General features: G+C 31.6%; 1 protein-coding gene across 1 annotated transcript; it reads left to right on the top strand.

The window, feature by feature from the left end:
* Nucleotides 1-3,186: 3,186 nt before the first annotated feature.
* LOC130820373 (L-ascorbate oxidase homolog) lies at nucleotides 3,187-9,167 on the top strand. Its single transcript, XM_057685723.1, has 9 exons — nucleotides 3,187-3,453; nucleotides 3,861-4,030; nucleotides 4,153-4,262; nucleotides 5,983-6,253; nucleotides 6,710-6,806; nucleotides 6,893-7,238; nucleotides 7,511-7,876; nucleotides 7,967-8,045; nucleotides 8,767-9,167. Exons 1-9 carry the CDS (start codon nucleotides 3,387-3,389, stop codon nucleotides 8,968-8,970), a joined length of 1,710 nt encoding a protein of 569 aa, XP_057541706.1. The 5' UTR covers nucleotides 3,187-3,386; the 3' UTR covers nucleotides 8,971-9,167.
* Nucleotides 9,168-14,991: the final 5,824 nt, after the last annotated feature.

Here is a 14,991-nt window from a genome sequence, read left to right as displayed (position 1 = left end):
ATTTGATCAAGGCGGTCAATGATGCATACGACACTTTTGAACCAAAACTTTTGAACTACACGTGGATACAATATCAACTATGCATGTTAGAGGTGTTGAAAGCTAGAAGTGGTAATAATTACAAGAATCCACACATTAGAAAAAAAAGATTGGACAGTATGTTGCCAAGACAATTAGAAGTCCCTCCAGAACTTACAAATGCAGCACGTCAATTTTTATCTCATGGTATAATTAATCTTAATGATCTTCCACAAGAAGATTGAAATTAATTATCAATATATAGAAATGGATTAACACCCTTATATTTTTGGATCACAAGGGTTGTCTAACTTTAGTTAAGTAGAAATTTTGTAAATCATTACAATATCATGTAGACATGGATCAACATTTTGTAAAGAAAAGAACATTTAAGAAAACATTTTGTAACTATGAACTTATGCACACCTCTCTATTTAGTCATTGAGGTGGTTATTAGACACAAAAATCTAATCAAGTTAAATATCATTCATCATACCAAGTTTCACTTGTGTACGTTTATTTAACTCTCAGAATTAATATTTGACATCAATTGAAATTGTACAAATGTAAGTATCTCATCTTAGTACTTGAAACGACATTGAGACAAAACACATTAACCATTGCCAAATCAGTAACTTTATTAAGTTTCAGCCTCATACCAAGAAATTGGTGTGGCAATAAAACAACATCAGATAGCAAGCTATAAATATGTTAATATCTCATACTCATGTCAAGCAATCTAAGGCGGCAATAAAACACATTACAATATACACATTTCATCAGACAAATAACAATCATAATTGAGAAAGCAGATAAGTATGGGACATAATACATAGCATAGCCAACAAGACAACATTTTTCATTAGCATAAACATCATCATAAAAAATTAAATAAAAGTTAGAATGCTCATGTGTGAAGACCACAGATTGTCGTCTTGCGTGGCCGCTTTGGTTTAGGTTCCACCTTCTCAAATAATGTATAATCCTCCTCATCTGGTAAACCGTAGTACCAAGGTGGGGTTTCTTGTTCAGGATCATCAAGAGAAGTTAATTCCCCACAATTCAGATAATAATAATCTTACCACGAACCAAAGATATTGTCATATTTGATGCATTCTCTTTGGACAACAGTTAATGAGTCGAGCGATTTTTCCTTTGTTTCCATCTCCAAAGGCAACCAAGCAACGTAATCTTATGTAGCAACAAAAACAGAACAGAGGAAGTAAATACCAAAATCAGAAGTACATAGAACCAAAATCAGTACTAAAAACGGAACCATTTACATGAGTGTAAGATAATCAAAATCAGATCAAAATAGAACCATTTACATGAGTAGGACATAACATAAAACTACAACAACAGATCAAAATCAATAAACAAAATAAACAACATGCAAGCCTTGAAAGGATAGTAAAAATCAGATCAAAATTAATAAACAAAATCAAAAACAGATCAATATTAATAAACATAATAAAAATCAGAACCAAACAGAACCATTTACATGAGTATGACATAACATACAACCACAACAACAGATCAAAATTAATAAACAAAACAAACAACACACAAGCCTCAAAAGGATAGTAAAAATCAAAACATAATCAATAAACAAAATTAAAAACAGAACAATATTAATAAACGAAATCAAAATCAGATCCAAACTGAACTATTTACATGAGTATGAAATAACATAAAATCACAACAACATATCAAAATCAATAAACAAAACAAACAACATGCAAGCCTCAAAAGGATAGTAAAATCCGAACATAATCAATAAACAAAATAACATGCAAGATTATCATAAATGGAAAATAGGTCAGAAAATAATCAAAATAAGATCATGATAATCGGATTAATGGAAGATCAGAATGATAATCAAAATAAGAACATAATCAAAATCAAAATCAGATCAAAACAACATAACATAAAACTACAACAGAGCAGATCAAAATCAGAAAATAATCAACATCAAAACAACATGCAAGATTATCATAAATGGAAAACAGATCAGAGGAAGTAGTAAAATCAGATCATGATTATCGGATTAAAACCAAATCAAAGGGATAATCAAAATAAAAACATAATCAAAATCAAAATCAGATTAAAATAACTTAACATAAAACTACAATAGAATAGATCCGAATCAGAACATAATCAACATCAAAACAACATGTAATGTTATAAAGATCTTACTAAATATAACCCAAATCCCATGTAGAGGAACTCATAACAACATGCAAGTATAAGGAAAACATATCAGAAAAAAAAATTCATGATAATCATGATAATCTTACAAAATAAAACCTAGATCAGAAAACAAAATAAGAACATAATAAAAATCAAAACAACATGCACGTAAATGGAAAACAGAAAACATGATAATCTTACAAAATAAAACCCAGATCCTATGAAGAGGAACTCAAACTAAATCGGAACCAAGAGTAAAAAGACCATACCAGATGATGATTAAACCGAAATAGATCAAAGAAAGAGTATAAAGACTATACTAGAACCAACAGGATCAACTCGAAAAACCCAAATCTAATGGAAAATCAAATATAAAACCAATGAAAATCAAATCCTCGTGAACGATTGGAAGTAAAGAATAAAAACCAAAATCACCATTTCTACAGGTTTCTTCAGAGAATTGTGTGAGAGAGAGAGAGAGAGATGGGGATTGGATGGCTAATTACGGTTTGGATTGGGGTAGGGGAGTAAGTTTATATAAGGGCTGCTAAATTAGGGTATCAAAATGAACAGTGGGGATCAACACATTTTGCATCTGACGGCTCAAAACAATCTCACTATTTATGTGAGGGAGTTGGGAAGGTGGGTTTAAATGGGAGAATGTGTGAATTGGGATGGTGGGTTTAATGAGAAATTAGGTGGATTTTTAATGGGAAAAATAAATATGGAGGGAATATTAATTTTAGTTGATAATAGATAAAGATTAAATAGTGGTAGGTATAAAAGTTAATGAGATATAGAGTATGATAAAAATAGAGATAGGTAAAATTTTAAATGATTATTTTATTTCTAAAAATAAAAATATAATAAGTAATATGAAATTTCTAAAAATAGAAAATATAACTGATATTATGAAACGGACGGATTAATATATTAGAGAAGAGGGTGAGTAGAGTACTTGACTAAACTGAATCCGCGTTTCCACCGATTGCCAGCTTGCTATTTTCGGCAACCTTTTCCTTTGAATATGAATAGTTTTGTACGCAGAAAAAAAAACGAAGAAACAACCAAAAAGATTGAAATTATTAAAGTTATCAACAACCGGAAACGACCCTTTATAGTTTCAAGCGCAAATTATTTAAATATATGCCCAATTTTCCGTGTTTTATTTATATTATATGTATCCCTTGCTTTCATCCACTTCACACTCCCTCTCTACTCTATTAGCCTCCATTCAAATTTTAGGTATGGTTTTCTATCTTTTATCACATGCCCTTTACATCTGGTAATGTCCTAGTTTTGTTTTTCCTGAAAAATGTATAATGGGTAGTATAATACATGAAGAAATGTCCACGACTCTCGACTATTAGATTAATTTTTTGGTTAAGTTATTTTTAAATACGATATCAGAGCTAGTATGTCAAGAGGTCGCGTGTTCAAACGTCAAACACCCATGACCCCTCATTTGAACTAAAATATTTAACGTCAGACATAACGAGGGTGTGTGTTGCATTCATAAATCCACATTTTTAGAAATTGATAATGGGTTGTGTTTATTGAATATTGATCTTCATTAGTTATTTCAGTTTTGATTTCAACAAAATCCAATTAAAAAGTGTCAATCTTTTTTGTCAATTGTTGGGTTTTTACAGGAAGAAGAAACATAAAGAAGATGGAGGAAAGAAATTTGAAATACATAATATTGGAAATAGTTGTATTATTGAATGTATCTATATCTGTTGTAAATGCTGATGACCCATATAAGTTTTTCACTTGGACTGTCACTTATGGAAATATTGCTCCTTTGGGTGTTCCACAACAGGTTTGTATATTTGGGTATTAATGTTTTTTAAAGTAGAATTAAATAAGTAATTCCTATTTTTAAAGTTGTTTGTTTATAGATTTAATGGTAAATCTAATTCATTGTATTCTTATTATTGTAAGGTAATCCTCATCAATGGCCAATTTCCTGGACCAAAACTTGATTGTGTGACCAATGACAACATTGTTCTCAATGTCATCAATAAATTGAATGAACCATTCCTTCTCACTTGGTATGTTTCCATTTCTCCCTCTCCTAAGTACTCTATTTTTTAATTGCTTTAGTTTCTTAAGTTATTATTATTAATTTAATCTTGATGTTAAGTAGTTATATACTTCCATTTTAGTAACTATTTAGTTATTGCTTTTAATTTGTATTTTATTCTTAATCTATTAGTTAAAACATGTTCAGGTGAGATCTGTTTAATTCGTTTTAACGCAATAATTATTAAATCAATTTTTTTTTATAAATTTTAATTATGCACATTCAGAGATCAATTGTAAAAATGTTGCCTCAAACAGCGTGAAAAAGGGTAAATGAGACTAGTAGACTGAATTTGAGAAGTAGCATTATATTAGTTGTCTATTGTGATCTTTTTGTGGGATGTAATGTCTTAATGAGGCTGTATCTTGAGTTTTTTCCTATCCTAGGTAGCATTAATGAAACTTATAGAAGTATATAGTGAATAGACTATCACTTTTGCTTAGCCAGAAGTATATTTTGCTCACTGCTCTTTTATATTAGGATTTAGGATTGTTTAACACTATAAATAAATACTTCTCTATTTCTGAGTTGGCTACAAATGTAAACTCTTATTTTTTTTTAATTTATGGTCGAACTTGGAGGAAAATATGATAAAGAATTCGTGGATAAGACGAAGAAAGAAAATGTAGCGAATACAGTGAGACGGATCTAAATGGAAAATTTAGCTAATTCAAAGAGAGGATACATAGGGCAAAGATAGCCAATTCAGAAGGACGGCGAGAGTATGATTTACAGGTTTAAGAGCTATACATGAACATTAAATAGACTTTCACGCCTGATCCATGTAAAGCCCATATTAAATTTAAAGACCCTTATCCAGCTCAACCCATATTTGCTTAAGCCCATCTCCGCCTGTATTCGGCCCATTGAACACCCTTAATCATAATATAGGCCACTACAATCGCAAAACTATCTGCGTTGCATTGTCAGAGAGGGTGGTTTCGTGACTGTTACGCGAACACAACTGCTTTCGAGATTTTGCACTACGCTATAACCTCCTTTAACTATGTTTGTCGATTTAAATGAGTTTGTACTTTGCACTAGCTTGGATCATAACCATTATATGAGTTTTCGCATTGGTGCTATTTTATTTCAGCACTATTATTGAAGTATTTGGTTTAAAAAGTGAAGGGTCAGTTGAATAGCATCCAATTGTCTTTTCTAGTTGAATTAGCTGATGAACTCTGATAAGTGCAAACTGTCGATAATGATTCAAAGCACAAGTTCATTTTCTTTGCAAATCTAATATATGGTAACAAGTAGAAGATCACTTTAAATAGAGAATCGAATCATTAACTGACAGTTTGGTATGTGTCACAAGGAAGATTGCTGGTTCTGTTATTCTAAAGGAAACAAAGATATGATCCGATATATGGTTCTGTTTGTAGTGGTCGATATTAGAATTGAAATTGTAATTGCTTAGGCACTCTCATTGAAAATGGGCTCACACTTTTTGGGGTAAATTTGACCACATTCCTCTGGTACTTTCTTTAGAAGGGTACGGGTATGAATTGTCCGTTACCTTCTCTCATCCCAAACCTTGTTTTCTTGCTGGATATGTATTGATGATGATGATGATGATGGCTAGATGCCCTTCAATTCTAATGCTTACAATATAGTGTTATTGAACATTTTCTTTTTAGATTATAGTTGAAAGACTTGCTTACTTTGACCTTCTTAAACTGCAGGAATGGAATCAAGCAAAGGAAGAACTCATGGCAAGATGGTGTTCTAGGGACTAACTGCCCAATCCCTCCAAACCAAAACTTCACATACATCTTTCAGCCTAAAGATCAGATCGGTTCTTACACTTACTTCCCATCGACTGGTTTGCACCGCGCTGCTGGTGGTTTTGGAGCTCTCAATGTCTACTCCAGGCCTCGAATTCCTATTCCTTACCCTGACCCTTCTGGTGACTTCACTTTGCTTATTGGTGATTGGTACAAGACCAACTACAAGGTTTTTTTTCATCTATCATTAGAGTATCGGCTGAAATTTTAATGATTTATTATCATTGCTTTGTTATCAAGGGTCAATTTGGACTACCTCTTTATTATCACAAAAAGTTTGCGTACATTGTGACCTCATCCCTGCTTAGGTGAAAGCAATGTCACATGATTCGCTAATCACCTTGTGAATCGCGAATCGAATAAAGCGAATTAAAGTTAGTTTTTGGCTATTATTGAACCATTTTGAGCGAATCACGAATTTAAAAAGGCGAACTAACTAACGAATTATGTTTCACTGGGTGAGAGCTACTTATTAGCATTGGAATAAACATGTTCAGCGAGGAACTAACACCGTTAGCAATCTACCACATTGGTTTACATTCTCTATAAAAGAACTTGTGTTTCTTGTTAAACCCGGAGTTCATGCTTAAAGTTCGATCTTAATATTGAGTATGGCTGTATGCAGACCCTTCAGGGAGCTCTGGATGCAGGAAAAGATCTTCCATTCCCTGACGGTTTGCTTATCAATGGCCAAACTGGGGGTTCGTTCACTGGCGATCAAGGTAACCTTCCTAAATCAAAACGTTCTATTAATTGTTTTTTTCACAGCCGTTAGACCAAATTTTGAATAAACTTTCCTAACTTCCAGGAAAAACATACAAGTTCAGAGTTTCGAATGTGGGATTGTCGACTTCGTTCAACTTCAGGATTCAAGGTCACAAATTGAAAGTGGTTGAAGTCGAAGGATCACACGTTATTCAAAATCTGTATGATTCCATTGATGTCCACGTTGGTCAGTCGCTCTCGATCCTTGTGACCTTAGACCAGGCTCCCAAGGATTATTACATTGTTGCATCGACACGTTTCACAAGTACAGTTCTTACTGCTAATGGAGTTCTTCACTACTCAAACTCCAACTCGCCAGTCTCGGGACCTTTGCCTCCTCCCCCTGCTGAGGAACTCCCTTGGTCCATGGAGCAAGCTAGAACTTTCAAGTATGTTGAATATTTATGTTACTTTTCGTTGTCTTTGATAGTGGTGCCGTTGTCACTTAATACTGAATGACTTGTAAAATAGAATCATACCCTTTCTTTTACACCGACATCATGTTGATATTACGCCCTTTGATGTATTAATTCTGATTTGGTTTGGTTTGATCCGATCATTTTAGTGTTATTTAAAAATACAACAGTACAAGTATAAGTGTAGGTGGATTCTTAGAAATACGTAAATACTAACCTTTTATGCCAAATATCTTGATGTTTAGGTGGAATCTTACAGCAAATGCAGCAAGGCCAAACCCTCAAGGATCATTCCACTATGGAACAATCCCAATCACAAAAACCTTTGTTTTAGCCAACTCGGCTCCTGTTATCAACGGAAAGCAACGCTACGCTGTCAACCAAGTGTCGTTTACCTACCCCGATACCCCTCTCAAGCTTGCTGATTACTTCAACATTCCTGGAGTCTTCAGTGTAAATTCCATCCAAGGAAGTCCGTCTGGCGGGTCTGCAAGGCTTGGCACTTCTGTTATGGGTACTTCTCTTCACGATTTCATTGAGATCGTCTTCCAAAATGATGAGAATTCCATGCAGTCTTGGCATCTTGATGGCTATGATTTCTGGATTGTCGGGTTAGTTTCGTTACCTTGCGATCTTTTCTCAATTCACAATTTCATAAGTCTAAGCATGGCGTCTCACGTTATTATTTGATGTTCTTGCAGATTTGGTGCTGGTAAGTGGAGTCAAGCCAGTCGGAACAGTTACAATCTGAAAGACGCTCTTACCAGACATACTACTCAGGTAATACTTAAGAGTACTGTTTGCTGCATTCTATAGGTTCAGTTTTACTCCAAAATGTGAAGCGAGCTCACTTCTTGATTCATTTTCCACCTCGATTTGTGGCTCATCGGGTCTCTTGCTTGACTATACAACCATAAACTTAAGTTTTTGGTTGACTTAGTTCCTTGACATGGTATCAGAAACCAATGTGACCAATAAGAGTCACGGGTATCATAATGATTTAGTCTCATTCATCCTTTGACAATTGCCCTGGCATTAGCTTCCCCAACCTAAATTTTACATAACGGTAGAGGTGTGCAGAATAGTCTTAAATCGACCTTATAGAGTCACTCCAACTTCAAATTTGGTATCATAGTGATACTAATACACCTGCGTAAAACAAGACCCGACCTTGACCAAATATGTTCCTGATAACTTTTTGATCGAACCATAAGCTCTGATACTATGATAAATTTGAGCTAGTACACAAGACCCATACAAGAGGAGAGTTGATTACATACAAACCCGATGAAATTCTATCCTAAAACCAATTAGTACTCTAATTCTAACCCGAACCTAAAAAGCACCCAAATGCACTCTAACCATGCTGGCCTCTCGGATTGAACACACTCTCCTACTTTCCTCTGTAGATACACTCAATTTATGCATGATATTCCCTTAGGAAAATTAGAAATCCGACCAAATTGGGATCTCATTTTTATTTTTTGGATGAATTCGATAGGTTTATCCAAACTCGTGGACAGCAGTATTGGTGTCGTTGGACAACCAAGGCATGTGGAACTTGAGGTCTGCGATTTGGCCGCGACAATATCTGGGACAGCAACTCTATCTCAGAGTATGGAACGCTGATAAGAGCCTTGCTAATGAGTATAATCCTCCAACTAATTTGCTTCTTTGTGGAAAAGCTGTCGGAAGACATCCTTAAACAACCCTTCTTATGGATCAAGTTTAGTTAATTATCATCTTAATACGTTTATATATAGATTCTTACTATTAGGTCATCAGTGTTTGACCTTGAGCTTGATTGAAGCGGGAAATTTTCTTATTTTTTTAACATCCTTTTTCCCTCTTATTATTTATTTGTATCTATTTATTTGAATGGTTAATTTCTTTCTTATATTATTTATTTATTTATGAATGGAAGCTGTTCATTATAAATTTATGTTAAAAAAGTTAATTTTTTTTAAAAAAATATATCCTAACACTGAACAAATGAGAATATGAATGTTTTTTATTTTAACTTGTTTCTTCTCTTGATTTGAACAAGGAAAATTATAAATGTTTTTTATTTTTTGACTTTTTTTTATCCCTATTAGAGTATATAACATATCTTAGAGTTTCATCTATCAGTTTAAGCTTTTGGTTAAGTTGGTTTATTGATATGACATCAGAAGCCAGCATAACAAGTCATGGGTTCAAATCTCAACTACCCCTTATTTAAAATGAGTTCTCGTGTAAAAGAACGTGTTAGAGTATATAACATAACACGCGCTTTAGCTATCAACTTAAATTGATGTCCTAATTTATACTGATTTCACCAAAATTTTCGCTTAATTGTCAAATCTCATTGATCCACCAAAAATGCAAGTTTCCACTTCAATAACACATTGTAATACTTGGATTTTAGATTGACTTCTCCAATCTTGCCCAAACAGATCAATTCCTACTAATATCCAATAAACAAAAACATTTTCTTAATATTACAAAAAAAAAATAAAATTTATCGGAACATAAATAAGAGAATTATATTCGTAATTGAACTTTTTGATATGAAAAAAAAAATTAGAAGTAACAATTTAGAAAGAAATAAAATGAAAAAAATAATTATATTCTTCTTGTTCTTAAAGTTATACTCCTAATGAATATTTGTCTACCGTTAAAAACAATGAACAAAATTTTACTTGATTTTTTGACTATATTTTCTGTTTTAAGCTATTACTAATAGCGAACAACTTCTATTTTCAAGATCTGACACAAAGACGCTTTTTTTGAGAATTAGTTAATCCTCACGCTTAGTTTAGGATTTTTTTAAAATTAAAAAATGCTTATTTTTTGAAATAATCTTTACATTGGCGTTGAAGATAGAAAATTTAAAATAGATAAGATTAATTGTAAGAAAAAAGCACAATATAAGAGAAAAATTAACTTATTTTCAAATGTAAGCGCCTAATTTTCAAACATGAGGTATGAATTTGTTCGCACTTAATAACTGCGAACAAGTGGTTTGATTTTAAAAAAGCCAAAGAAGTTGTTCGCACTTACTAACTGCGAATAGGGGTGCTGACTTTTTTTGGCCAAAATATCCTATTCGCAGTTAGAAACTGCAAACACCATCGTGCCTAAATACAACAACAAGTCCCTTCTTCCTCATTTTCCCCAAATTTAAAAAGTCAAACAGGCTATTCCCACTTACTAAGTGCGAACAGAGGAGTTTGGTTAAACAGGGTCAACCACTTGTTCGAACAGGGGGTTGACCCTGTTTGACAAGGTTTTCCTCTGTTCGCACTTAGTAACTGGAAACAGCTTGGTTGACTTTTTTTGACCAGTTTGCCTCTGTTCGCACTTACTAACTGCGAACAGCATCAAACCTGAGCTTTGAGGCTAAAGGCGCTCACATTTGAAAATAAGTTGATTTTGCTCTTATTTTTTATTTTTTTTAATTATTAATCTTATCAATTTAATGATTGACACCAATAAAAACTCAAAGGAAATGGAGCAAATTGCTTCGCTCACAAATTCTTGTGAAAGACAGTCTTTTTGAGAGAATTTTCTTAATATAGTTAGTTCATTATCATTATTTATTTTAATTAAGTTTTAATGGGTTGGGGCTAAGAAACGTATCTCAAAATAACGGTCTCTCATAAGACTAGCTGTTTTATGTTAAGGACTCATTGGCGGATGTACACTATAACCTAGGGTAGCATAGGCTACCCTTGATATTTACAAATTTTCTAGCTTATTTCTTATCTTCATAAAATGGGCTCAAATTAGAAATATTTTGAAGTTGCCATTAATAGAACTGGTATTAACTTGAGAGCAAAGCTTAATTCGTCTCAAACTAAAAATTATTAATCTTTATTTTTCATAATTTTCATCATAATGTAAAAATTATTAGAGCTTAAACATTAAATAAATGTATTGGAGAGTGAGGAAAAAATTTATGGGACAAAGTTACTAAACAACTGTACATAGGTGAAATTTGAACTTAATGTGCAGCGTGTATCATTTATTTAAAATAATCTAAATTATTATATGTAGAACTTATTTTCAAACAGAGATGGTCTTTAATTGTCTTTTAGAACCATATTGAAAAAACTAATTAAATTATATTAATATATGTAGATATTTAATCTTAATTAATTTATAACAACAAATAAAATTGTTTAAAATGAAAAATATGAACACTAAATAGGAATAGATGGAGGGAGTACTTCTAAATTTCATCCATATTCAATTCAAATCATGAACCATACTGAAAAAATTAGTTAAATTATATGAATATTTGTAGTTTTATAAGCTTTGTTAGTTAAGAACTTGGAACAAGTTTGCAGCGGAAGATCGATTATGATTAACTTGTTCAATCGCTCAATAACCAGATAATCAATGACAAAGGATCTCTCGGTCAAATTGACCGAGTTTTAGATGAATTCTAAGTAATCTTAAATGATTACTTATCCTGGAAGAAGACACTGATTCCCCTAAGGAACGCAAGACCGTAATCCTCACAATTCTCTCAATGATCAACGAGATCTTGGAGAAGTATGAATCTGTGAAGGCTTGATACACTCAACCTCTTAAACAGAAAATGGCAAAACAGAAACAAACACCTTATTCTCTGAATGAGTACTAGAATCGTAGATGAATTAAAACTGAAAACACCCATCTATTACAATGTGGAGGGGAGCCTTATTTATAGATTTGGCTTCCATCCTCTTAACGACTTTACAAGAAAAGGGCACCTAAAAATCTAATGGCTATATTCGAAGCCTTAAATCAGAATGTGCTGGTTCTTCTTTGTGAGTGCTTGGGAACACCTATATGTTCTTTATTCTTCCTGAGTTTGGGAACATCCAGCTGTTCCTTATCCTTCCTCTTTTATATACAGGACAATGTACGCTTTTCTCAAGGCTGGACCATGTATGTTCATAGTGTTGAGTAACTGTTCCTCATCTTTATTTGCTTGATCTGGTCTGGGTTCAGTATGCTGTTCCTCAATGCTTAAGTCTTCATCGTTCCCAGTGTGCTGATTATATGCAGAAGGTGTACTTGTTCCAGAACTTAAGATCAAAAATTAGGAAAATGTTATGACTTTAACGCAACCTGTACTAATCAAATATGCCTAAGTAAAATTGAGTTCAATGTTATTAAATTTATAGTGAAACTGTAAAATTTATTTATTTTTGTGTCTTGCTTTAATCCTACTAATGGATCTTGCTTACTAATAAAATGGTTTTTGCTCAAATTTTTAAATAAATTAATGAATTTAGAGGTTTTTTTTTGTATAATGCTTGTTAATACTTTATTTATTGGTGCTACCAGTGTTTTTAGATCCTAAATCCGTCACTGGTTAAGGTGTGACTTATTCGGTCAGTTTTCGATATTATGTAGTTTGATTGGATTTCAAATTGGTTATTTTACGGATATGTGTTGTGGCCGTTCACGCTCAAGTCATGTGAGTTGCTATAATCAGTTTACGATAAATTATTCGAGTTACATATTTAATGTCGATTGAAGTTCGAATGAAGCATCTATCAAATTTGAATTTTGATACGTGAATAATTCGTTCGGGTACGGTTGTTTTGAGATGGCATTGGGTAGTTAAATTTAGATCCCAAAATCAAAATCCCTGAATTTCATTAATGCACAGAGGGGCAGTTCTTACTTAGTACTTCCTACCGCATTTTGCCGCGTTTTATCTGTCTTCTTTTCTCTCTAATAATTTCAATAATTATCTGTCTTGATATATGGAAAATAAAATAACAAACTGACCTATAATAAAGTATGAACACTTTCCGTCCCAGTCATAATGAATTAATGACAAAAAGATAATTTTTAAAAAAATATAAAAAACTGAGAATATAATATAACATTAAATAAAGAGAAAATAAAAGGTTAAGATACATGATCATTCCAGAATACCTCAGAGTTTAGATGGGGGTTTTTACTTTTCCTTAAAAGAGGCTAACATATCATATCGGTATTCTCAAGGAGGAAGTAAAGAGAGATGCGCACAGTTAAGAAAATCCCAGCTGATACCTGAATCCAATAGGAATCGAACCCCAAACCTTCTGATCTACATGCAGATATTCTGTTAAATAAAGAGAGAATGAATTATAAATATATTATTTATAGAAAATTTAAATATGTAGTTAATATTAATAGAAGGTGACAGAATCTAATTCTAAATAAAAAAATAATACAAAATAACTAGACAATTTAACATAAAAATTGATACAAATTAAGTGGAGCAAACAAAATAAATTTTTTATATTCAAAGATCCGTCCTCAGCTCCGTTACTGCCGCTTTATACATGATTTTCTTGGCACCACCGACACATTATACATCGGCTACTCCTATTTTTTAATTCCTCGGATGACAACTTACATTAAATTGCCAATTTGGTCCTACTTAGAAAGAGAAGATCTTAGTAAATAATAGTTATTTGTGAGGTTGATAAATTATTCTTATGTGGTACGATGTAAAAGACTTAGAGTTTAGATTTTCTTTAATTTTATTTATTTTAATATTATTTTTTTATATTTTTATAGTAATTTATATATCACAGTTATTAATTAAAAATTTTTATAGTTCAAACAACCAGCATTGGGAGTTGGAACTTGAACTATACCATCTCGTTCTTGTAACATTTGACTTTCTTCCAGTCTATCCCTTTCTAATTTTTTCATTAGATTTGCTTTTTAGCAATTAATAAATACATTTTGTAAATAATTATGAAAATTCATTTCTATAATTGAAAATTTTTTTAATAAAATCGTAAAAAGATATATTTTAATTATTATATGTCTATCAAATTGATGTTTAAATCTCCCTTTACTTACATGAAACATACGGGTCCAACAAAATAAAACAAAAGGACATGGTAAATTTGATAACAAAGTTCTATGAATGATCTTCAATATTTATGAAGTTCTACGTATAATATAGAACTATTAAATATGAGTATTATGAAGTTGCAAAACAAATTAATAATCTTATACTATCAATAATTTCTTTATTTTTTAATAAAAAATTGAAAATTAATTAACTTATTTTAATAATATGTTTTTAAGTTTTTTCATTATGAACACAATTACTATCAAAATATAGCAAAATGTATATAATCACAAGCCCTTATAATTCTGCTGACATTACTCATGCCTATGAAATCCCATTGAAAATTTTACTTTCTATATATATAAGTATTTATCATGATCGATTTTGTTCATTCATTCTGCATTTTCATTAACTTTTTGCAATATAAATATATCTACTCTTTTTGTCCCAACTTTATATATATATATATATATATATATATATATATATATATATATATATATATATATATATATATATATATAAATGGGTAATTGTACATATTAATAATTTAATTTTAGAAAAATTAATTTAAATTAATTATCTCGATTATGACTTATCAACTCAAATATCTTTAGTATTGATAAACTCAAAATATTTCATAATATTTTGTTAAACTAGAATATTCCATACTTTTGAAATTACCTTTTCATAGTAATCAGAAATTTTACTCATTTTCACTAAATAGTCAATTTGTTTGTTCGATACTTTGCATTGTTATGAGAATATTACTATAATAATATGAATTATTTTGAGTTAATCAATATAAGAAATTATTTTAAGTGAATTAGTCATAGTGAACAGAATTTCTAAAATTCTATGTTAAAATTAATGACTATAACTTGATAAAAC

The sequence above is a fragment of the Amaranthus tricolor genome, chromosome 8 (assembly GCF_026212465.1).
Source record: "Amaranthus tricolor cultivar Red isolate AtriRed21 chromosome 8, ASM2621246v1, whole genome shotgun sequence".
Classification (NCBI taxonomy): domain Eukaryota; kingdom Viridiplantae; phylum Streptophyta; class Magnoliopsida; order Caryophyllales; family Amaranthaceae; genus Amaranthus; species Amaranthus tricolor.
The sequence above is the reverse complement of the archived record's forward strand: the minus strand, read 5'-3'. Positions and strand labels throughout refer to the sequence as shown.

Excerpts from the sequence above, each read along its gene's own strand:
- LOC130820373 (XM_057685723.1), top strand. The coding sequence starts at position 3,387 with ATGTATCCCTTGCTTTCATCCACTTCACACTCCCTCTCTACTCTATTA. Across the intron at positions 4,031-4,152 it reads CTTTGGGTGTTCCACAACAG|GTAATCCTCATCAATGGCCA; the intron begins GTTTGTATATTT and ends TATTATTGTAAG. Across the intron at positions 4,263-5,982 it reads GAACCATTCCTTCTCACTTG|GAATGGAATCAAGCAAAGGA; the intron begins GTATGTTTCCAT and ends CTTAAACTGCAG.